Below are 26,115 nucleotides of genomic sequence, written 5' to 3' on the forward strand. Positions count from 1 at the left end.
CACTGAGGCAGTGGCTAGGAATGACAATTTGCTTGGCTGTTTGAAATAAAAGGAAATACTTTCTGTAGGCATGTGGTAAGCAGAGCACTGAACAACTCTAACAGCAGATCACCCCGAACTTCAAGCAAAATTCCTCAGTGACTACAGTACTTCTGCTATTGCCTGTGCAACCCCGGTGGGGACTGTGACTCTCACCTGCCAGTGCTAAAAACTACACAATAAATGGGTTTCCAGCTTAGCCATCTGCATTCGGAACCAAATTGTTCAGCTGCAAGGCTTTGGCATTTATCTTAGTAAAAGTAAATTGCAAGTGCAGTGATCAGCCAATAAGCAGCAGTCTTTGTGGAATTACTCAGTCATCCAGACTGATGACAGAACACGCAGGTTAGCTTACTGCTTCTCAAATATCAAATAAAAATCAAAACTGAAGAGGACAGCCTAAGTCTGACTTAAACAATCGAGGCAATGAGCACAGAACCTGTCAGAAGTAAAGGTTTTTTTCCAGAAAATTATACAGCTAGAATACAAATTATAGATTGGTTCAGAATAGAAGAAATGCAGTAAATAGCATATTTTACCTATACAAAGTTTATTTTCGAGTAACTGTATTGAAATGCAATGCTTTGAAGGCAATATCCAAATATCACAATGCTCCTTTAATACAGAGGTATATGGATCTTACTTTGCCAAAATAAACTAGAGAATAATCTTTGCGGCTTATATTGCCCTGAGATTTCTGTATAGCCTCTTGCAGAAATACTACTAACCTGCAATGTGATGTGAGAAAAGTAGCAACGAAGAAAGTTCAGACTGAATGTCTTTCTGCATTCCCAGGTGAACAGAAAGCTTGTGTCCAAATATTTCAAAAGAGTCAGTACAAGGGAGTGACAGGTATTAAAGACACTCCCTACCTTCCTCAATTACATGAACTACCAGACTGAAGAAATAAAACTTTTCGTTCCCCCTATGGTATTTATTTTCATTCCTCCCAACAGCAATATCATCTTCTGTGGGATGTAATGGCACCTTAAAACCTGAAGCATGAAGGTCATGCACTGAATTAACTCAAAGGCAAAAAAATAATTTAAAAAATCCAGTACCAATATTAATACCACAGTTTAAAAGGACATAATCATTACGAAGTCTGTGTAATTGTTTGCATATATGAAGAACTTCAGGGGGATGGAAAATGTGAAAGATTTGCTCTGATGCTGACTGTAATAAAATTTGAAGTGCCTTGTAATCCTTGGATGTCCTGCAAGGCCCTGCCTGAGCAACCAGCTCCTGGGAGAGACACACAGGCAGGACTGTCCAGGTACATCTCAGTTGCACACACCAGGAGCCCTGCCAGGTCCCTGTGCATGTCCCGAGCTGCCACTCAATGTCATGTTGTGTCGGGGCAGAACCTGCTGGGACCATCCCCGCACCCTTCCCTTGGACTGCACTGGGGGAAAATCCAGAAACACCAGCAAAAAGAGAAGCACAGTGCATTCAACAGGCTCCTTGGTCTGGACAGTGGAGGGACCAGGATTGCTGGCAGTGCAGTAAAAATTACCTGCCGCGCTGCTTGCACCCAGGCTGGGAGATGCGGGGCCTGTTCTGACCACTGCTGTGGGTTCACAGGTAAAGGACGGCATATTCCTGTATTTCTGTCTGCCCTCTCGGATGTCCGCTCTCACCCATCCTGAGAGCGGTCAGCAGGATCACTCCCTCACCGTGTCTGCATGCTAAGCGACACCAGCGCTGCCGGGGCTTTCATGCTCTACTGTTCTACAGTAAGAACAGTGAAGGTTTTCTGCTGAGACAACAGTCAGTACAAAGCACTACCAGAAAACCCCCAAGCAAAAGCCATCCCCAACAACAAAAGAGAATTCAGGGTGCACAAAACTAGTCCACGCTGTTAACAGTTGTGTGAATAACTTAACAGCCCTTCTCTACCTCTATCCTCTGTGCAGTAGTACCAAAAGGTTTTAAGAAGCACTCCAAACGCCTGAGCCTGACTCTAAGAGGCTAAAACTCTTAACAGAAATTGCATATGGAATTCATTTTATTTCCTAAGCTTCAGAAACACATTCTTTGAAATCCCCAGTGCTCTTCCATCAAACAATGTGGAGGTGAATAAATGTAGCAAAGACCAAAGGTATTACGGGGCAGAATCTTCTGTGCTTTTCATTGCATTGTACAGGCGTTTGCATCTGTACCATAGGTTCAAAGCCTGAACAGAAACTGTCACTGTCTGATAAAGACTGCACTCTATCAAAAAGCACCTATTCACATTTTCAACAGTAGTTTTTTTCTCTCCAAGAAAAAAGTTTTCAAACATAAATCATATTTCTCAAAGCCACTGCCAGTACCCAACTGCTCCCCACGAAGACAGTTAACCGCACCCTACCCGTAGAAATGATGCTCCTCCGATCGCTTGCTCTGTTCCCTGCTTCTTCTGCCTCAGAGTGCTCAGATCAGATCCTGCCCCAGAGAAAAAGCAGAGTCAAAGGCTTGGGATACTCAGAGCCAAATCCTGGAGTCAGGCTGCAGGAGGATCAAGGAGTACTGGGCTGAAGCAGCATGGAAGGGAGACATATCAAAGGGCACTATCGCTCAACCATCACGCACAGGTAATTGAGAGCACCTTAATTTGAAACTGCTGGTCACCATCTGGTGATAAAATAAGGAGACACCAAGGGAGTTAAAGCAAGCTTGCACATACCGGGATATTTTACTTACACTACATAATGAAACCCATTGTCACCTCCATTCATACTGTCAAGTCTTTCCCACTTTAGCAGTTTAATACGATTTGTGTTAGCTTTGTCTCTCCTTCACTTCAATTACAAGTCGATTTCGTCTTTCCAACAGATTGCATCGCACACGCACATAACCTTCCAATTCAAGACACTTCTAACATGAAAGGATGTTAAGAGTAGCTGAGACCTGCGAAGTTGTGACACTCCTAAACACGGGCACAAAAGACAGCCATTGGGATGAGTATGTTAAACAAGGCAGAGTTAAAGGGTTAAAAAAAGACAGGAGTCTGGCTCTCTCCCTACTACAGGACTCTTAAGTGCATGTTTATGAATCCTGGGACAGTGTCAAAATTAGGCCTAGCTGACCATTAAGAGTGAATAATTTCCTAACACGGTGAGATGTTTTAAATACATGTAACTACAGTAAACACCTGAAGTGTTCTGCTTCTAATTATTTTTGCTACATATGAAATAATTGAGGAAAATGTGTACGATATCTTTAATTTGTTAATTACCAGCTGGCTCCTACCACGCATTATTAAGCTACTATGGCAGTGACTAATGCTTCTCACAATACTAAATCACCAACACCTTGTGGAGAAATGTGACCTGAGCAGCCTAGAAAGGACTAGCTGCAGGTGTTTATTTTCAGACAAAGACAGTTTATTAACCCAGGCATAAGACAACAAACATTAAGTACCACATGCACAAGTCCTGAGGAGGATGGCTGAACCCCAAGCCCTGCATGCTGCCCATTCTGTGGGGACTGCCAAGCCCATGGCCGGGGTAACATGGACACCTGTATCGCACACTGTTTGCTCATGGGACAGATCTGGAGAAGCAAGAGCACCCAGGAATTCTCTCCAGTGGTGTTTTAGATGTGGGCTCTGCAGCTACGGCCACCTGCTCATGACTTCGGCTGGGGCACTGGATATGCAGAGGCAGTGCCGTACCATGCACTGGTGTTCAGGGCTCCTCCACTTCCAGCCTGCAGTTCCAAAGGCTACATGCCCACACTCGTGTGGTTTCAGAGGCTCAGTATCAAGTGCAAATTTGTGCACTCAAAAAGGGCCAGGCCTAACGCCATTCCTTCACACATTTTAGTAATTCCCTGACGTGAAGCTCACAAGGCAACTCTTGCTGAAGCGAAAGCAGGCTGGAGCCAGCCCCTTCAGCGTGCGAAGGGCAGGGCTGATCAGCTGCAACGGACACCAGGCAAGGAGTCTGGGGGTCTCGGGGATGGCAGGGACTTTGCATGGAGGGAAGATAAATATGAAGGAAACATGACTGCCCATTAAAGGTTCCACTACACAGTTGCAGCCCAGGCACGGCCCTTTTCCTCTCACCTCTGAATATAAGTATTTTTATTTTTTCCTCTTTTTTAAAGTCAAAGCACTTTCTGCCAAATTGATTAGATTAATAACATTATAGCTTGGACAGGAACTTACACGTCTTAGTACTAAGTGTGTGAAATAACATTACTCTCCTTTCCAAATCCTCCTGTAGTGGTTAGGAAAGCCAGTCTTCTCTTGCGCAGCTGCATTATAAAATCGCTGAACAAAACTATTCTGCTGTAACAGGAAGGGACACATTTTCTTCTCTCTACTGTAAGTAGGTCAATGAAAACATGATGTTGTGAGGAAGACACTGTTTTTCTCTGTCTTCTTCCCCTTAATGGCAGTTTCAAATCGTTCTGATTTAATTACATTTCTAGTGTTAGCTATAGTAACACTGCAAGGTTATTAACAACTGATATATTGGTGTTCCTAAAGTCTGGAGTTTGTGCTTCCTTGCAGGCTTAGTCTAGCCTCAGGTATACGCATGCAATTCCTACACAGGGCACGTCATTGGACAGCTAAGAAAAGCCTGCAAAGAAATCTGGATGCGAAATGCAACAATACATTATGAGGCACAAAATCTTAACTCTCAGCTCTGAGATTCACACTGAGTTTTTACATCAATGTGATCTCTTTTTGAGGATAAAATTCTATCATCTATTCTAAATCTAAAGTAGCTACACTGTGAACAGTGAACTTGCTCTGAATTAATACTGGCACTAACAAAGCCAGAGTATTTTTGTTATTGATTGTCACTGATTTGTTATTAATTTGAGTTGATGACCTTTGAAGATTTGATAAGGAATGATTAGGACTGATCAATTAAATGGAATCTCACAAAAAATATTGTTTTTTTGTAGAAGATAGTGGTGTAATGGTTTAAGTAGTCATAGAGATGTTGTGCTTAGTTTAAAGCAACCATACAACCAGTTATGCTGCTGGACGAGGCACCATTGTTAGACCGTTTGGTAAGCATGATTTATTGCCCTGTGGACCAGGTGTTTTAAAAGCTGTACTGTGAAAGGGCCTCAAAGCATGTTAAAATTGCCACGTGAGCCAAAGTCCTTGAGTCAAGGGCACTGGGAGGTCTTTCTTATGAGTTGGTAGTCTGTGGTGGTCAGAAAAGCAGCCCCCCAACTCATTTCAGGATTCAAGTGCACATAACCGGAAAGAGGTGGGAATATGAAAAGGAGTTACAGGAGTTAGCATGTTTATATATGAGAACTTGATTAATATGTATTACTGTATCCAATATAATCAGCACGTTACACGAATTAGGTGTGCGTTGTTTGTGAGACGACTCCCCTGCACACCCGGCCGAACACCCAGCCATTAATAAAGAAGTGTCTGCTTATCTACATCACATTGGTGTCATTAAGTTCTTTCATCCTGTTTTGGTGACATTTTCAGTGAAACTTTTCAAATTCATAGCACCTGGAGACTTTTCTGTATGCATTTCATCAGAAGAAACATTTAACTTGAAGTTATAGCTATCTAAATACTAAATGTAAATTAAAGGCCATTAGCAATAAAAAAGACATTTTGGGGGAGAACCCCCTCCAAAAACAGAAAAAGGAAAAAAACCTACATTACACTAAAGAGAATATAGAATGCCTAAAGTCTTATCAAATAAAATTTAAAAAAGCAAAATAGGTGTTGCTTTTTTACTGACTGACTCTATTTTAGAACAGATGGTGTAAATTAGTTTTGTTGACATCTGAAAAAAGGAAGAAGTAATTAATTCACCTCACGTAATGCCTGTTGTAAACTCTCACCCACACAGGCACTCCAAAGGCCCTCTTCTGCAACCGAATGTTTGCCATAGCAAAGGTTACACGCTCTTACAACCCACTCCTTACATCCTCATCCTGAAAACAACAGGGCTGCCTAGGACAGTAAAGCTAAGCACATATGAGTGGACACCACTGTCCTCAGCATGAAATTTTTACCCTGTAAAACCCCATGACTTCAAAGGGGACTCGGATTTCATCCTAAGAATCCAATTACATGTTTCAAATTTAGGATGGATTGTCAAGTGCCAGCTGACAGAGTGATGTCCCCAAGTATTTCAGGACAACGACATTTGAGCTGAAATGCAAAGCCAGCTGTTCATGCCTTAACCACTTACCTAAGGAACATTTCAAAATGCGGAAATTATATGATGATTAAGTGCCTCTGCACCTCAGCAAAATGCATCCCACTCTGCAGATCTTTCCAACCAAAATTTAGAAAACATGTCTTTCATTAAGAAAATAATTCTATGTGCAGTATTATCACCAGTATCACCAAGTCATAAGGATGGTTGAAAGATATGTAATCTACCTCCCACTGTGAGATAAAGTCAGATTCACTTCACTTTTGTTTACTAAAGCCATTCCTAACACCTCCATCGATGGGAGACTCCCCAACTGCCACTGGCAGCCTATTTCAGGGATAACATTTTCCTAGGTTTTACCTCTTCTTTCTTGCTTCTCTTTAGACCCATTTCTCTTTGTCTATGGGCACAGAGAAGAAATTACTGGCCTCTTCTTTGCAACAGACTGCTTTGGGCTATCTGTGCCTCAAAAGCTGCCTGTTTCCTACCCACTCTCCAGCAAGTTGCTTTTCCTGAGGCACTAAAACCATAAATGTTTCAGGTTTTTCTCCTGAGGCATGTCCTCTGGATCCCTGGTCATTTCTACTGCCCCCTCCCCTTCACTTCCAAAGTGGCCAGCATTTTCTTAAAGAGCAGTGATGCAAACTGAACACAAGACTCCAGCTGAGCATTCATCAACGTGGAAATTCCTCCCTTCGGGCTGTACTCTCGTATGCATTCCAATATCGTGCTTTTCTCCTTTCTATCCTGCAAAGCTCTACATTACCAATTCATGTTCAATTAGAGATTCACAGTAAGCCTTATCCTCAAATGCTGCTGCTTCACCAGTTGTTTCCCAGTCTGTATTGGTGTCAAGAGCTACCAGCACAAAGCATGGCAAATCCTCTGGAGCTACATACCACCTCTGCTGGCCTCTGTGTGCCTGGTGAACCAAGTGTGCCCTTGCGATGCTGCCTCACGAAAGGCACCGAGTTGTGTGTAGTTCTTAATTGGCACACAGTGAAAAATACTACAAATCCAGCAAGGACCAGGCCAATATTTGCATAACCCTCTTTTTATTTGCCTGCTCTATCCATCAGGGGCAGGGTGGAAAAACAATTAGGACTATTTCTTTCAAGGCTGAGATATCAAATTTTATTTCCTTGCTCTATATTGAGTCTGCCAGTATATGTAGTCATGCCTAATACAATCCCAAGCAGTCATCTACGATAGTGTACCACAGAAAAAGGATAGGACTAATGACCTATGAAATAGGTATGGACAGACCTGGCTAGGCTGAGGTTGCATTCTGGCAAAGCCTGGTTTCTCTTGGACATAACACAATGGATGACTTATTTAGTACTTTATATGCACAGTTACAAAAGCTAAGGCTTTGTGCCCAAGGAATTTATTTTCACTTTCAGGAAAAGTGAGCGGCCTGAAAAATTATCAGTCTATCTACTTACTTTATGCCCTCTTCATAGAGAATACACTTTTTCAGTGTGGGTGGATATTAAACAGTGTAACAGCAAAGATTAAGCCCATTCAGTCCAAGTTACGGGTGAGTTATGAGTAACTGTGCGTGACTTTCAGCAGACACCTATTCACCTTTCAGTGAAAATGCACTGTCCTGCGAAGAGTTTACCTACGCCTGGAAACTTTATTTTTTTAAAAAAGGCTTTAAACTCTAGCCCTTTTAACTCTATTTAGGAATACATCAACAGATTTAATGTAGATTAAGAACTTACATTTGCTTGGATTCTTTTCAACCATTGCTACCTAATTTTATTTAGCTGTATGATTTCTGAAATTATATTTACTATCTCCTAGACTCACATAATTGCTTCTTGCCGTCATCATTTTAGCAAGTTCCTCTGCTTACACCCACTTCCTACTATAAAACTTTTTTCAGTTGCTCTGCCAAATTTCATGCTTGATCTGAAATTTTACATACCAGATATCAGTCTAGCTGAATGTATTATTTATACATTTTCAGCAATTTTCAAAGCTAAAGTTATTGAAAAGAAATAATTTTACCTGTGTTAAAATAAATCTTTTATCATTCTTTTGGTGAGAAGCATTAATTCCTCCATGCCTTCACATAAAAACTTGAAATCTGGCAGGTAGGTACATAGCAGGCAGGTACAGCTATTATCTTTCTGCTGCTATCAGCAATCAGCCATTGAACTTATTAACAAAAAGCTTATTTCATCCTTCTCCAAGGATGGTTCATAGGGAGCTTTAGAGCTTACAAGTGCAAGCCATTGCTCCACCAGATGAAGGTCTGAACCTTGCTGATGACTTCTGTTTTGAACTGACATGGGTCTATGGGAGATGTGCTCAGGGGGGCTTCTTGCAAGCCACACACAACTTCTTCTATTTGAAAATGTGTCTCCTCCAGAAATTTCCTCCCTAACTGAGACTCTGTAGGCAAGCGGAGGAGATGGAGCAAAAACTTTCACTGAATTACCACTTCTGGATGTCCTGCCAGCCCGCCCTGGTTGCTGCGACTGTGTTCAAAGGGTCAGCCAAAAATTCATCCAACTCTATGGCTGGAATTACAGGGAAGACAACTCGGAGGTTGGGATGAAAAGCATAACCAATTGCCTGGCAGGTGGCAAAGAGAGGTGGGAAACCAGGATGCAGAATATGGTTTAGGGGAAATAATGTGATAGATGGCATTATCAGAAGTGGTTTTTTTTAAAAGAAGAATATGACCTGTTTACCGAATAGCCTGGCAAAGTACATGGCTTGACTCTCAGCCCCATTAAGCTCTCCTTGCATTCCTGTACCAGCATAATACAATTTGTACCTGCATTAGACTGACGTGATTTACTTTCCCTAATAAAGACATGCAAATTGATCAAACTTTTAAGAACAAAAATAAAACCATAAAATACTTTACATTTTGTTTGATCTCTTTGGAAATCTGTTTGATCTGTTTGGAAACACATTTTGTTTGTGTATATCCAAAGAAAAGTGAAATATTTGTAATAGCAATTAAAAATACACATCAAACACCGAGATAAATGCTTTCAAACTTGGATCTATAATGTGCCTTTTTTCCTGAGTTCTAGTCTGCAAAAAAGTGGCCAGCTCTCCTGGATTAAATTTAATTTCTCAAGTAGATGAGGAAGCTTTCAGTTACACAAATTAGTTAAAACTCCATATTAAAAGAGCAGTAAGATTTCAGAATTATCAACTCAAGATAGAAAATGTTTAAATCAATGTGTTGCCTTTGTAATTTAATGCATTTTTTAAGATGTAAAGTTAGTCATCCTGAAGTAAATTTATAGGAAAAAAGAATGATCCAAAACCAGGGAATAGATTATATTTCCATATCACACAAACGACACAGTAGGTCTCTCAATCCAATATAAATGAGTTGTGTATTTAAAAAAAAAAAAGGGGGGGGGGGGGGGGCGGACAGAAACACATGATAAGCAAACTGTTGTCGCTTTATAAATCTGGAAAGAATCAAAAGTTTCCTGATCTTGTTCCAAGGACAATGTCATATTAAGAATGAACAGGGACTGAAAAGGTATAATTACTAGAAAGCACATACTCTTGTTAAATGATATATTTTAAAAATGTAGCAGGAAAGCCTAAGATTACTAACTAATTCTATCTGCACAGCTGTTTTTTGGTAATAAGTATTCAAGGACAACTTCACTCCAAGCATGTTCTTCTGTGCTTTGCCTGTGCTTGCTTTCATTGTGTTTAAAAGAACTAGTCACAAGTTGTCAATAAATTGTTTTTAAAGCCTACTTGCTCACAGAGTTTTCTGTCTGCTTCATTTTTCTTTTTTTTTTTTTTTTTAAGGTTCCACTGAGTACAAATGTTCTTACAAATTTCCAAGGAGGTATTTCATACCAGAGTAGTCTTATCCCTACAAAAGATATAAAAGAAAATAAGAATGCAGCACTTAGGTACCACTTTTCATCCCTTCATCTCAAAGCACTTCACAGAACTGGGCAAATATTACCACCACCACTCTCAGAAAAGGATATGCCAAGCACCCTACATGACTTGTCAAAGATCACAAGCACAGAAGCAGACTTGTTCCCTCCTTTGCCCTAGAGAAGGTTATTCAGCAAATGGCTACCACTATGCCAACAAATAAATTAATACATAAAGATTGATTATTTCCACTGCTTCCCTATCTCTTCTTTATTACTCAGAGTATAATCCCCAATTCGGGTTTTAGAGCCAAATGCAGTAAGTGGCCATGCAATTGGTTCAGATACAGGAAAGATACAGTAAAACTTGGCTTCCTGTAATACCCCCCTGCCAGGGAGGATGGTTTTCTCGAGACTGTTAGGTATTAGGCATTCTCTCAACCACAACAGCTGCAATTAGATGCATTTTTAAGCATCCTATTAGTGGGAAGTATCACTGTGCTTCCAGGTAAAGTCACTTTATACAGTAATAATTTGTTCAGGAAGTACTTTATTCCCTGATACACCAGGAGCCAGAATCAATAGTAAGTAAGTGCAGGAGGTCTGACACCGCACGAACTGGTGACTTCCCTGGGTTTTCATTTGTGGACTCAGGGGTGGTAACATGGCTGCACAGGACACCATAACTGCATTAGTTTTGGTTGTGGGTGGTTTTGGGGGTTCTTTTTTACAGATTTTTTTTACAGAATTACAAAATTACAGGATTGAGGCTTTCTGCATTGAGGCGTGCTGCACTGTATAAAGCACTGACTGTCATACTCTGCCAAAACAAATTAGCTGCTGCTGCTGGGAGCAGATTCATTAGGACCCAAAGGAAATTGTATCACTGTAAGCTGCTTCTAGCTACTTTTGAGCTCAGAAAAATGCCAGTACATTGTCAGGGAACCTTGGGGAAACAGTCCTTAAAACTCTTACCCAACTAGCTCCTGATTACAATCTTGTTTTCTTATTTATGGCAGAATGACCACTGCAAAAAGCTTGAAGATGAGGTTAGAAACAAAAATTTACAAAAGAAAAAATAGGAAAGGAAGGAAAGGAAGGAAAGGAAGGAAAGGAAGAGGCATAGGATTTATTAAAGGAAAAAATGTTGCAAACCCATTCTCACCTCAGAAAGCATTTTTCTGAACTCTCATGACAAAGTCACTTACAACTTAATGATAATGCACAGGCAGGGACGGTGACCTGCCTGCTCTAGAAGCAGACATACTACTAGCTGTGAAGAAGCAGGGCTTGTCCCTAAGTGACAATGAACAGTCAGTTCCTCTGAGCAGGAAAGCGTGGCACACTCTAGTGATGAACACTGTACCAGCATCGGAATAGAACCTCAACTACTCACACAGTACCCAAAACCAGGAGGCACCAACACTTCAGCTGTAGGCCTGTGCTCCCCTCATCAATGTCTGTCCCCTGCTTGATCCTCCTGAAGACCAGGGCCTCTATGATCTCTCCTCTCTCTGCACTAGCAAGAGGCAGGGGCTGGGGGCAGGTGCCCTCTCACCTTCCCATCCCCTCTGTCCCAGCAGCACTTTTCCATCTGCCCCAGTGTGGGGTTTGTGGGAGTCCTGGAAAAGGGGAGGGAGGGAAAAGAAGGCTGCAGTGAGGCAGGAAGTTAAGGAGATTAAGAAGAGGGTGTCACCACCCCCTGCAACACCTTGTTACAAAAGCCTTTAAGAAGAACATGTCTCCCTATCTCTCCTTCCTCCCCTCCTGCTTCCCAACAAACCCTAGTCACCCGAGGAGCACGGGGCTAGTGGGGAAGAAGGGGACAGGGAGAGAAGAAGGGTGAGCGAGGCAAGGCAAGGCATCCCAGCCCCTATGACCTGCCCTGATAAAGCTACTACATCCTTACCCAAAAGCCTCAGCAGTATTTTCTATTTCAGAAAATATGCCAACATTATAGTATACAAACTATATTAAACACAGCATCATTTTCTATGGGAAATTATCAGTTTATTGAAGATTTTCCATTTACTGATAGAACAGCTGGAAGATGCTATTTCAGGTGGATTAGATGCAACCGAATATATTTTTTTAAAAGTAAACCCAATACCACATTATAGTTCTTTACCCTGGCAACTCCCTGTTCTTGGGACAGATGCTCATTCCCTTCCAGGAACAAGGTTTTTCAAGCAGCTTCACTTCCCAGAATACAAAGCAGGTTTCCTTGTGACAAAGCTCTCCAGTGCCTCTTGGACATTTAATTATGGGAGAAGGGTCTCAGATAATGAAATGGGAACATCATGCTCCTGAACTGTAACTTCTGAAAAGCAATACACTGTGGTAGGGAAATGCAATTTAATTTTGAACTGACTCAGGAATTTCCCATGGAACATTAATTCTATTTTCTGCTCACCTCTGAATGTCAGTCTATTTTTCTCTTTCAGTTTAGGAAGCTTATAAAAGGTGTAGCAAACCACTGCTTCCAAATCTATGGATTCTTCCTCCCTCCTGCGCCTTCTGCTATAGCCCCGGGGAGGGTCCATCTGAAAACAGAAGCCTATTGTGCCGAGCCTCATCAGAGGCGATGGAACTGCTATCCAGATACCTAACACAGAAAAGTAATAAACGCATTTCCACCCCCTTCAGGTTTGCAGGGGCTCTGAGAGCTCACATGACTTGCCCGAAGCTGCACAGGATCCTGTGCAAGAGCCAGAAACTAACCACAGCTTTATTAAGCCCTGTTGCAAGTTTTTACTCATCTTGACACATTTTGTCTCAAAGTTCTTTCCCTTCAATACCAGAACAGTGATACCTTAATCTAAGTAACTGTTGGCCTGGAAATTTAGCGTGGAACTGAAGTGTTTAGCTAGTCTGAGCTAGTTAAAAGAACACCCAGACAGTACAAACTGTAAGGAGAACTAGCTTGAATGTCATTTCTCACCCCTGAAGTTGTTTTTGGTTTTTGTTTTTGGTTTTTGTTTTTGGTTTTTTTTTTTTTTAGATTAACCTTAAAGGTTCTTTTCTACATTTAACAACGCAGGAAACACTTCATAGTAGATTTGCTCTCCCAAATATACCCAGATGTTTTACAAAATTTGAGTAAGCTGATCAATAGGGATGAACTTGATCAAATGGAAGAAAGATAACAAAACATACGAGATGCATCATCTTTTCTTCAAACAGAAGAAACATTTCTATATTAGTTCACTCAGTTCCACATACTTTGCAAGACACGGACTGCCATTATGTGAGTCTCTTCGGCACTGATATCTATAACCAAAAATGTTAGGCGTTTCAGTTATCCACAGACAGCACCTACTTCCTATGGTTATTATGGGCAGTACTAACACGTCAGGAATTCTGAGTATGTTTGAGTGAACTGCCACCAAATCCAAAGTTAGGAGCTCCTCTACTACGAGTGTAAAACAGGCGTGCCCAGAATAAATGGCAAAAACCGATCCTGGCATTTAGGCAATCCTCATTCAAAGCACAGATTCAGATGAAACTCTCAGAATATGAGTTCTTGCTATATAACAAACAATACAGCTAACTTCCCACTGAGTTTCTGATATTTAAAAATCCTTTTGCGCATAGGAACACCACAACTTCACCAGAAATATTTGAAAAATAGCCTGAAGAAAACATTGATCAATGAAGTATCTGCTAGATACTGAAATTACGTCTGGTAAACTGCAGCCAGAACGATAGCCTGAATCTTCTTTTTACTCACAAACTGACTAGTTAAGTGAGGACTATCAGGGGAATGCGCACATTTTAAAATCACTGCTAGAAGAACTTTGTTCAGAGAAAACAACAGGGCGAAAATGTTAAAACAAAAAACCAAGGACCAAACACCAAGTAAAAGCATTATTTGGAAACAACCAAACAAAAAGGTTAAATTTAATTAACCCTGTGTTGTGATCAAATCCACACATGAGAAAAAAGCAGGTAAGTGAAACCATGGCCAAACAAGCAAACATTGATTACATCCTCTCTAACGCAGAAAACAACCCACTTTTCAACTTTGTAATAATAAACAGCTTTTCAAACAGCATATCCCGCTAAGAGCAAAGGTATAACAAATTTCAGCTGATAGGAAAACAGCACTCAAAACTGTAATGGTAAAATTATTAACACCCAGGACTCCCTAGGCACGCCACGACAAGTAACCTTGTAAATTAACACTTCAATGGGGAATAAAGTTCAAATAATCTGTACGGGGAAAATGCGGGAATAAATCACACAGGGAAAGCATTACTTAAATATCTACCTCATCCTACAGGAACTGCCGAGTGCCCAGAAAACAGAAGGAAAGCCCAAAGGAACCACCCTAGCAAATGTATGCAAAGGCAAGCTTCCTACTTACCCTACGGTGTGCACCATGATCTCTTCTGCCACTTTAGTAATTCCAAAGAATCCAGAACGATGTTCTTTTTAAGGGAATATTAGAGTCGTTAGAGGAGACAGAGGCAAGCTGACAAGCAGAGCTCTGCGAGAAGCCAGGCGGAGAGGGACGAATTTAAACCCTGGCTCAAGATGCTGTGTATTCTGCGTCTATCTTTAACTTGTAAATGATTTGGTTTCACATTCCTCTGAAGTCCTGCTGGCAGATGCCTTTGCGGAGCTTTACCAATCGCAGGCACCCGGGCCCCCTCCCCTCCTCTCTCCCCCTCCCTCCCTCCCTCCCCCCCACGCCTGCCACTCCACCCCCGTCTCCCCCATCCGCACCTCTCCTCCCTGTCGCACCCCGCACGCACACGGCGGGTTTTGGCAGGCAGGATTTCACCGACTTCCACCCGTGGCTGCCCACCGCCGGGCACCAGTGGCCGCCCCCCGCCTCCGGGGGAGCCTGCCGCTCCCCACCAGCAGCTCGACACGGCGCCTTCGAAAAGCTGCTGTGGTCCGGCCTGTTTGCATTCGGTGCAGAGGAGGCACCTGAAATGATTTGCTTCTGTCCAGTTAGGCCAAGTCTCCGGGTTTGCATCCCGGTGTCACCGACTGAATCGCAGCCAGAAACAGGATGGCAAGAAAGTCCTTTCGATAAGGGACTCAAAACGCAACCAGCTTGAGGGGCACGAGGCCTGGGGCAAGGAAGCAATTCACCCTCTGTTGTACGAAGCTTCTGCAAAGACTCATATTTGGATGTTTACAGCACTTCTGCCTGTGCAGAGACCTTTACTGAGGAATGGCGTTATTAAAAACAAACAAACTTTTCCCAGATCTTAAACACAAGTCTTCTAAATGTTCTCTCTTAGTAAATTTGTGGCTCCTAACAATAACAATGCACTGTGATGTTGTTCACCTGTCAGACTCTTTAATAACTAGACTACTGACTAACAGTAGCAGCATTCAAGGAGATTGGAGTGGGGGAAAAAGTCCGACGACCTAACTCAGGAAGTCATTATCCCTACCAGTGACTTCAGAAGTCATTCGTGTTGACACAAACCCCTGGCTCTTAATATCAGCCATCTGAAACAGTCCATTTTTAATTTGTAAATGCACATTCAGTTGAATACTGCCTGCCATCAAGACTGCCTTATCTCAGACATGGGTGGGAATGGAACAAGCCACACGACTCTAAGTAAAACATATGAAATATTGAACACTTTCAGTTGAAACTGGAAAATATCAATTGACAGTCACACCAATTCAAACAGAAAAACATGGTAAATGTCTCTGGTCTACAGTCATCGGCCTTTGTCGGAGCTGAGGCCAAGAGGAGTTCATACCCAGGGATGCAGCCAAGCAAGCAGTGAGCACAGGTCAGGGCCGGACGGGCAAGGTCAAGCTGTGCCCAGAATCACTTAGCTAAAAACATGGTTTATAAATGCCTTGACACTGCCCTATCTGATGAGGCATTACACTTCTCAGAGCACCAGTGTTGAGAGGCTGGACTGATTTAGTAGTAAAAGTAATCATGCATTTACTTCAGGCTAACAAAGGAAATGGCTCAAAATTGGAAAGGCCTCAAGGGAAGTAAAAGAATCATCCAAACGGCTGTATCTTGGTGTACACGAAGTAAGCCTGCACTTCACCTTCTGCCAGCTACTCTTCATGATGCTGTTTGATAACAGATATATAAATTCGCATGTTTGATAAGGTAAATATAACATTACATACAGCTTGATAAAACACTAACTTCACAGCTGTTTTCATGGTCAGTCCCACAGGCAGGAGAGCAAGAGCTCCTCCTAACCTAGAGTCAGCTTGGGTTCATGGGCCTGGAAAAGTTGCCAGCAACATACAAATAGTAAAGAATAAACCAGCTGATAAGACAACTCCTGAAAAGTTGAAAGATTTATTTTGAATCACTAACCTCTGTTACTATTAGCAAAGCCAGACCTCAGTATGTTTAATGCCTGCCTTGCAGAGCGCTTTAAAGTCTCCACCAAGGGAAAAACATGCCGTGGACTTTCTGCCAAACAGGGAAGAAGTCACTTCTCCTTTGCCTCAGGTCTTAAAATTCTGTATTGCTGATACAATGAACCATTCAGGGAATGTGTCTATTACTCAGTTTTAGGAGCTGCAGTGAATTGCAGGAAGGCTGCCCAGCACTGCTTTCCAATGGAGGCACCGCTAACACTGCTGGCTTACAAGACTCTCAAAGCAGAGAAAGTCACTAAACCACAGTGTCTCCCATTCAGATGGAGCAACTTCATACAACGCAATAAAAACATCATACCTCAAATCAGTTTTTTTTCCAATTGTTTGTAAGGATGTCAGACTGTAAGGGCACATAATCACGAGAAGCAGAGGCCAAGCTTAACACCAGGTCTTAAAAAGCACAGTGCTTTAGGTACTTAGAGAGACAAAAGAGGAGGAACAAAGAAAAGTTGTGTCTTTGTGGCTGAGGGCTCCTTTTTAATTAGGGCAACAAGGAAGGAAGAAAGAAGCTTCCCATGGAAAAAGGTGCATGGACAAATAAAATGATTCAGAAGTGAAGTCACAAACAGGAAGGATTAAGATTGGGCTGTTTCTAGGACTCCAACATATCTCTAGAGTGCTTAAGAGTGGGGAAAAACAAAGGCAGGGAAATCCACAGAACTATGTCCACACTTTTATCTAAATGTCGGTATCTCCCCTACTAGATATGGGGAAAAACAGATAGGGTTTTGGATCCTCCAAAAGAACACCTGAAGTGTTTGCTTCCCCTGTCTCTTAAGAGGTTATTTATAAACCGTAGAGTATGTGGTGGGTGGAGCTTTGGAAAACAGGATGCTGGAAATCAGTGGGAAACCTTGGATGTTAACATGTACAGCATGATCCCAATCCCATGAATGGGACAGTCAGAGGTCATATGTCCAAAAACTATCACATAAGCCAAAGGAAAAGACAGGTCTCTGGTTTCCTCAGATGAAGAGATGTGCAATAATACCAGTGTCTACTGTGCAATACAAAGTGTACAGCTGAGAGAGATTTACCACAGCTGTAAGAGGGAATACTACTCTTTCTCCCTGAACAGCCAAATGTAGTAGATCAGGGACCTCTGTGGCATTAGATTTGAGATATTTGAATACATATTAATAGCAAGTTCTAGTGGAGGAGCGGGAGCTGGTGCTGGCGTGGGAGCAGAGAAGGGAGCATCGGGGCGGGGAAAGTAATTTGGTACCAGTGACAAGTGTAAATATGTAACATGTTTGGAGCCATGTGACTTCCTACCCATTCCCAATTTAGCCCAGTGCCTAAGAGGCATGATCTGTCCCTTCATGTTTAGCTATTTTTAATGTGTGCAGAATTTGCTCTTTGTCTTCCCTCATCTGCCGGTGTCTTGAATTCATTTGTCTTGACAGTCTTAAGATTTGGGCTTACTGGGACAAGCAACATCTACCCTATGGGCTCAGTCCTTTGAGGTGTTACTCAGAGTATTTCCTGCTCTTAGGAATGATCTCGTTAATCTCTGTAGATGATTTCAGCATGGGTTTGTTCAAGAGCAAGAGCCTTGAGTAGGGGACTACCATTGCATTGACAGGAACAGAGTTCCCACCTCTCCCAGTGGATCCAGCACACCGACTTTATTCTGTATCACTCAATCTAGACCCCTGTCACCTCTCCCCAGCCTACCTCAGCCTTGGCTGCTCAGCTATGTAGTTACACTGTGAGCCCTCTCCAACACAGTTCAACAGGTGGAGTTTGGCCAAGCTTTGAAGCATGAGTTGCTTCTCACCCACTTACCACATTTTGAAGCTGGTGGGGACAGAGGGCTCTTGGTGGCACTCCCCAGCACCCGCTGCCCTGCTGTCCCCATAATGCAGCCTCTGGCACGGCAGGGTACCTTAGCTCTAGAAGGCAACCCAGGGGACTGAGATGGGCTCATGTGGGACAAAACACTGCCCTGGCCCACCAACGCCACATCTGACCGCTCCAAATAAATTTATTCCAACATCCTCCTCACCAAGTCTAATCCTCTTGCTGGTTTTGGGAGGCTCACTGGGTAATGGGAGAAGATTATCACTAAAAATGTTCAGATGGGTTAGCTCTACCATTTGCAAAACATACTCAAATAGCTTGAATTATTGATAAACATTAATAAAGTAAATGGGGAATGCACTTGGTACGTGCTCTGTGAGCAGTTTTGCAGCAACAGACGATATTCTGCGTTGGTTTTGCTGGTTTTATTTTCTATGTTTCTGTGATTCAAGCTATGTGGGAAGAAGGGAGAATGTCCACGGCCATACATCAAAGCTTCAGAAACAAATCATATCTTCAGTCAATCCATTTTACTGAATAAAAAAAAAAAATAAAATCCATGATTTACTTTAAAACACTTCCTTCCTTTTTCCTATGTCTTGTATTTATAGTTTGTTAGAGCTTTTTCGACAAACCCAGAGTTTAAACCAGTGTTTATCATAATATATAAGCATGTCACATCTACTAGAGCCAGGATATAAAGGCTTTGGCTTTATTTTTCTACACACAAAGTATGAACATTAATTATTAACAATTAAGCAACTTATGAAAAACTCTGTGCACTTGCCTTGTTCTCTGCAAAATCAAACTATTATTTACCAGATGCATTTTCAAGTTTACTTGAAAAATACTCAACAGAACTAGAACAATTCTGCTTCCATTTATCTTCAATCCAAACACTAAATACAGGAAAAAGACTTCTCTTTCTGTTAGATGTCCAAATTGGTCAGCAAAATTAAGATCCCTGAGATGCAATAAAATAAAGAGAACTTTGTAGGTGAATGGTTTAATTTTACCACACTGAAAGAAATATTTTTCTAAAAATGTATTTTTTAGAAAAGACAGGTAAACCTAATCCCACATGGTGCTGAGCCCTGGAAAAGTTTGTTCCTGGCCTGATGGCAGTCATGGATAAATAAAAAGGATGTATCATCCACTGTTGGCTCCCTACCTGAAAACAGGCTGAACTTGAAAGGCTTGAAGTGACAGCTATAGTTCATTAAAGTTGCCTGGTGAGCAGTGAATCTAATGAAGATTGTTTTCCTGAGGATTTATGATCCTTTGTTATTTACTGCTCCCAAGGACAAGTAATCCCCGTTTCCTCTAAACTCTCATGACCATTCCTTCCCCTCAGGACATGAGTGTTGCTCACCTGCACTTTCAGTTTCCTTTAATGTACAATGCAACCAACCTGTACCACCATCTCCACAAGAACCCTTTTAATTTCCCCAGGCCCCTGCAGTTGTCTAATCAAGTACTCCTGCTCAGTTCCATGCACCCTTTTGTACTTTCTCCCTACTTGGGGAAAAAGCAGCAAGCAGGTCATGTAGCTGGTTCAGAGCTGTATGTGCTCAGCCAGCACCATGGGAGCTGTTTCAAGATGGGAATCTTGCCTGTCCTGTCCTTATTGGGGTGCTACCTCAAATCTCACTCTATGAGAGTCGGGGAGAACCAGTATAGCTGAGATTTCTTCCCCTATGTTAAATTCAGCAGAAGGTGTCTCATGAGTTCAAAACTACTGGCTGTGGCAGTGTGAGACAAACATAACATGATTGTGTTCCCTTAGAAAGCCAAACTCAGAGAAGGAAAATAAAATAAACAAACTCCCCACATGCCAGCTACAAAGATTCATGACACAGCCTTTGCTCCAGCACAATATTCTCTTTGTCTCCTCAATGGTAAGAACCCTCCACTGCTTTGAAGGCTTCATGTCTGCTCTGACCAAGTATACAAAAGGTAGTGAAGACCGCTGATTATGAGAGCTCATTGCAGCCTGTTCCTGAAAAAAAGTAACTGAAACGTTTGGGAAAGACTGCAGAACCAATATCTGTCTTGTCGCAACTTTCTCCTGAAATTAATGTCCTTATTCCTGAAATTGTGAGATCGATTGAGTATTTTTGTTATGGAAATCGCTCTGTTATCCTGTCTGACTTCAGCACCTTGGTTTCATTGCAGCACTATATTCTGCACTGAAAAAGGTTTCCAGTAAGTTATTTCATAAAAATGCCACAAACATTATGTATTTATATTTGCCTGGACAGACAACCACAGGCCTTTCGTGGAAATTTGACCAATGCCTAAAGTGTGCGTGCAGGCAGACATGCCCGTGGAGTGACACACACACACACTTTTTTCAGAACTGGAAGAGGATAATCTAGGAAACAGATTCTCTGCTCAGTTGAGCCAAAGGTAGGAACAATCCCCTTTCATTCATCCCACATACCACTGAAAACCCCCCTTGCTCTAAAATAAAACTCACTTCGTTGCACCCTCCAGGAGAAAAACTTGTGAAAAAGAGGAAATCACTTTATTTTAAGAAAAAAAATACACTGCAAGAACACAGAAGGAGGCCTGAAAGTCTCAGAAACTGCTAATGAGAGCTGGAGCATTAATATATAGGCCAACAACACGAATCCCATCAGATCAGTTATGCAAAAGCAAGCAGCATCTGACTTGCTCTCTGAAATGCATCAGTGCTCTGCAGGGTCTGGGGGAGGTGTCTCTGCAACAGAGCCCCTGCCCTCCCTCTCTGTCCCGGCCCCCACACCCGCACAGACCCCTCAGGCTTGGAGGAGTCTCGGTGCTGCTGGGGGAATACGGGCAGAAGTGGAGGATAGATCAGCCGGAGGGCCTGGGCTGGGGCGGGAGCACGCGTGGTGAGACAGCCTGGGAGAAGCTTGTCCTACTGCTCCCTCTGCTGTACCCATCCTGTGAAGAAATCCCAAATGTCAGCGCGAGAAGCTGGGATAAGGGATGGCAGCTTGCAGAGAGCGATCTGCAGGTAGCACAGACCCAGACAGACTGAAGAAAGGGATAAAGTCACAGCTGGTGAGGAAGAAACCACTATGACACTCAGTAAATGGCACGACAGGGATGTTTATACATTTAACGTATCAAATCTCTTTTGCTCTGTACCTGCTGGTGTTACTCTTATGCTTCCAAACAGCACAGGAAAATAATGCCTCTCCTTGGGCACGATCTTCTTGCTTTATAATACGTATTTAGATAATGATCTCATCTTACCGAGATGGATGGGTGTCAGGATCAGCTGCGGAGGAAGGCCCTCGAAGCTCCCCTGGCAGGGCTGCCGGCAGTTAGGCAGTGCAAGCAGCAAAGGCCTCCCCACGCCCCAGTGCACCGCAGGCAGCAAAGGGGGAAAAACACCCCACCTCTGAGGGATCTTAGTGCCATGCCAAATTTAAACAGCATGAAGGGTAGGTAAAAAAAGCAAAAAGGGGAAAAATGGCTTGTGGAAATGAAGTCAATTAATCATGCGGGAATTACCAATCTGATTGTTGTAGAGAATGTTCTTTTTTAACCTGCGGCCACCTGAACACAACTCCAGACAATAATCCCACCCTGTACACTTATTTTTGAGGGCAGAGAAATTGGCAGTACTGGATACCACCTATAAAAGACATTTGCAGCTGCCATGAAAGCATTTATTTAAACACAGGAAACAGGAAAAATTTGTACCCCAAGAAAAAGACATTTTTTCAAACACTTAAGCATTACAACGTGCTTTTTGCAATCTTCAGAGCAATATTCCAGTTACTCTACACTTTCCTTTTTGCAGTGATTTATGGAAATCCAAACTAGAGTAGAAACCACCTCAAAGGAAGAAATCTTTCTCAAGCACTTTTCTATGAGAAGGTGCTCGGTCCTCAGAATAGGGAGGATGATGAGAAGAATCAGCACCTTCAGGAGAAGTGGATACTTTGCATAATAAAAGAGGTGATGAAAGTCTGAAAGGCTGGAATGCAAAGGTAGGATTTTTGAAAGACCAGTCATACACTCATCTTAAACCTTCTGGAGAATTTCAGGAACTTTACACAACTTTTACTAGAAACAAAACAAAAAAACCCTTTCCTAATATCAGTATGAGATTTAAAAAAAAAATTAAAAAATCAGTGAATTACAGAAAGGCAATGCTAATAGATTAACTGCATTCCCTTTTTTTCTCCATGCTCCAAGTACTACTTCCTTTTATATTACAGAACATCTACCAACTAATGAAAATACTGGAAGCTAGACTTTATGATATAACATGGTGATAAAGTGAATTACATTTAAATGTCAATGGGATCTATGGAACAGAGCAAATTTGGAAGAAATGCATTCAGTAATTTTAAAGTTGTGAATAATTAGCATGGCATTTTCAAATGCACTTGGTCATGACCTAATTCTGCTCTAAATTCTTCAATTTTAGTTTTTGCAAAGCTATACAAGCCATGCAGTACTACAATAGTATTAGAACAAGTGCTGCAGCAGTCTTGAGTCCTGCTGAAAAATCCCACCCCTAAATGGCTGACTCCAGTAAAGGAATGGGACATGACAATTTGGGGCAGAATCCAGCTCATTCTTTTCAAAGGCAGTATTCCAGATTTACATAAATGTAAACGAATGCAGATTGGCCTCAGGACTGACACAATGTACCTAATTCACACTTGCCCAGTTCACACAGAAGAAGCTGGAATAGAGCTGAAAATACAAACTAAACTAACAACTTCCACAGGAAAACTGAGATATTGAAAAATATTTTATCTGTAGTAATCCAGTAATAATTACAAATTATTTTGACATGTGAAGTGTCATGACAGCCCGCAAATATACAATGTGTATGGCACAGAGACTGAGCATACGTCTGGACATAATCTACTTGCTGCCAGACACCACAAAGCTGCCTTGAATAAACATGCTTATTATAGCACCTCCTCCCACCTCTCTGAATTCATCATGTTTATACAAATAAAAGAAATTCTTTTTTGTTTTGTCCAGAGTAGGATACGCTTTATCTAAGAGCCTCAGACATTGCAGTGTAAATTATTTGTACTTCTTGCTACAAAAAGTCTTGCTCCAGGACTTTGAGACTGAACACTACCTACCTGAGGGAAATCAAATTAACAGCAGCTGAGACTGAACTATTAAAGGCATGTTTTCCCCTATGTACAGTAGTCTGTTAACATATCCACAGGCACCAAGAGGGTGAGGATAAAGCAAGGACATTTCTCTGCACCATCACTATCTTTCACATTGCTGTCTATTTCTGTGAAGGAGCCACAACGTAGGGATATTGATAGGCACAGGGGTTCCCCAAGCCTCAGCTCAAGCATGCAGATTTTACAGCCACGCACACTATGAAGCCACTACGTTCCAAAATAAATCAAGCAAGTTTTTTGCTTAAGACTACAGAGGTAACTGCAAGGTTGTTTCTGGTTGTAAGAATAATGAAGCTAGGAAGTGGGCACCAAAAGCCTGCCTCCTCTGCCCTCTCTTTCCCTGCCTGGGGCTCATGTCCTTGGGAGGTATCATCCGGCCTCCAGAGAAGAGGAAGGGTTTGGGATGGCACCCAGGCTCCTTCTGCCTAACCTGCCAGGGCAAGAAGCTCTCAAAGGAGCTGCAGCCACCCCCTGCATTAGCTCCTCCTGAGCAATGGGAGAGATGACATCTCTACTGTTTTTGGAGAAGGGCAAAGACACATTATCAAAATGCTTAGGATGATGGGGACTGCTCTTGTCACTGGGAATTCTGCTCTGAAATGCAGGTAGTCAGGGACACTCATGTCACGAAGACCACCACACCATGCCCACGCTGCTCAGACATTACCTGAGGGGTGAATATGGCCGGGGCAGCATGGGCTTGTGGTTAAACACCACAGTAGGAGTGGTAGGAGACCTGGTCAGGTCTCAGCTTTGCCACAGACTTTTTTGTGAATTCAGGAATTTTCAAATTTATTTCTTCCCTCCCATCTTTTTTATCTGTTTTGTCTACCTAGCCTTCAGTGGTTTTATTATGGGTGTCATGTTTCTATATGCTTAGAGCAACTCAAACATTGAGCTGGGACCTCCTAGCACTACTGTGACTAAAATATTGCAAATTGTTTAGGGAGCATTTTTATTTTATTTAGTAAATGGAACAAATAACTAATCCAGAGAAGAAAAAATGCATCTTCCTTCAAAAGCCTCTTTAATCAGCCCCAGAATCTGAATCAATGCTGAGCACAAAGATTTAAATTTGGCTTAATGAAAACTGAATAGACAAAAAAACAACAAAAGAAGTCTCTTTTTAAAAAAGGTATGGATTCGACCCAGCCAGTAAATAATTAAAGCTCCTCTCTGTTCCCTTCCACTTTCTATTTTAAGGCTTTTCATTATATGGGATCAAAGTCAGCTCGAGTTGGAGAGAGTTAGACAAATCCATCACAGAGACAGACTGAATGTATGATCTCATCCCCTGTGACAGCAGCCCGACGGTACCACCTGTTTGAACTCCAGCTCATACCACTTCTGATGACACTGGCAATGTCAAGCATACCACTCGAAATTCACAGGGCTGTGCAGAAACTCTCTCCACCTAAGCAAACAAAATGAAAGAACTGTAAATCTGGCATCAGGAATGCTACAGGCAGATGGGACTGCAAAAAGAGCAGCCACAGAAAGGGTTCATACCCCAGGAACATAAACCACCAGGAGTCTCAGGAAATCAGCTGTATGAAGAAAGACCAATTTTTATTTGGAGAGGAGGTAAGTGAAAAGAGAGAGATAAAGTAGGACAGCTGTATAAAAATTACAAATAGTAAAAAGAAGGGGAAAAAAAATTCTTATTTATTTCCTCATCATAGAAGAAAGAGAATACATTGCAGCCAAAAGACAAAATAATTAACGAGATATGGAAGAAAAGTTAAACAGGGAGTTTAAAACTGACAGGCAAATTTAAAAGAGATTAAGGAAAACTCTGTTCTACCTTTTTAAACTTAAAGCATAATTTACCCTGTGGAGCTGTCTGAAGCATAATACAATTGGGACCCAAAAGGACTATTAAAAAAATAATTTCATTAGATAGTTAATGAATTCCTGCACGTTCCCATTATAAACTCATTTGTTTTAAAAAGAAAGAATATAATTCTTAATGAACCTTGGGTTTTTTAAGCAATAGAAGATAAATATTTACACTTCCTGACACAAGCAATGATTAAATGTCAGGGATTAAGACATTCCCCTTAAAGGGAATCCCCAAGGATTCCCCAAAAATCCCCCTTTTGTCACATTATTCCATAACTGTCAACTGGGCAGTTCCCGAGCACTGTCACGAACAATGTATTGGGTCAGATCCAACACACCAATGTTTGGTTAACCCTAAAGTTCAATCAAGAGATTTCTGTCTAAAACTTTTGTTTAAGAAAAAGGATTAGAGCCCTGGAAGTGTACCATAAAACTTTCTTTCTAAACCATTTTTTGCTCTGACTGCCAGTAGCTAGCAGCACTTGAAGATGAAGGCAGCAAGCGTGCATCAACTCTGCTTTGGTGTGTAAAAACACTTTGGCCTAGATTTGGGTCAAGATATATTATTTCACTCCTTTGAGCCGCTTGACATGTTCAACACAAACTTGACTTCTGGTCTGCCACTGCATTAAGGGTATTTGCAGTTCTAGGAGTTGCAGGGTCTTCTGGCTGATGAAACTTGCCACTACACTGTGATACAAGAATCAAATTATAAAATTACTACAGATATCAGAAACATCTCACTGCTGTGAAATTTGTGTAATTCATTTCTCAGAGTCTACTAAAATGAAAACAAAGAAGCAGTTTAGCACATCACTAGCTGAAATAGCTATTTCAAAGCATGCTCTAGATTAAGACTGCATAGCAGGATCT

At 41.8% G+C, this 26,115-nt stretch overlaps 1 protein-coding gene across 7 annotated transcripts in view; it reads right to left on the bottom strand.

Moving 5' to 3' along the window:
* DTNA (dystrobrevin alpha) overlaps positions 1–14,551 on the bottom strand; it is a 188,962-nt gene extending 174,411 nt beyond the window's left edge. For 2 of the 7 annotated variants that reach the window (XM_074899000.1, XM_074899001.1), the window contains exon 1: positions 14,421–14,547. In XM_074899000.1, coding sequence (XP_074755101.1) covers positions 14,421–14,437 — 17 coding nt within the window. In that variant the 5' untranslated portion in view covers positions 14,438–14,547. Of the gene's footprint in view, positions 1–14,420 lie in introns of all 7 variants that reach the window. The other 5 variants (XM_074898999.1, XM_074899003.1, XM_074899002.1 and 2 more) reach the window with 5 other exon arrangements.
* Positions 14,552–26,115: the final 11,564 nt, after the last annotated feature.

This window comes from Athene noctua, chromosome 2, assembly GCF_965140245.1.
Source record: "Athene noctua chromosome 2, bAthNoc1.hap1.1, whole genome shotgun sequence".
In the NCBI taxonomy this organism is placed as follows: domain Eukaryota; kingdom Metazoa; phylum Chordata; class Aves; order Strigiformes; family Strigidae; genus Athene; species Athene noctua.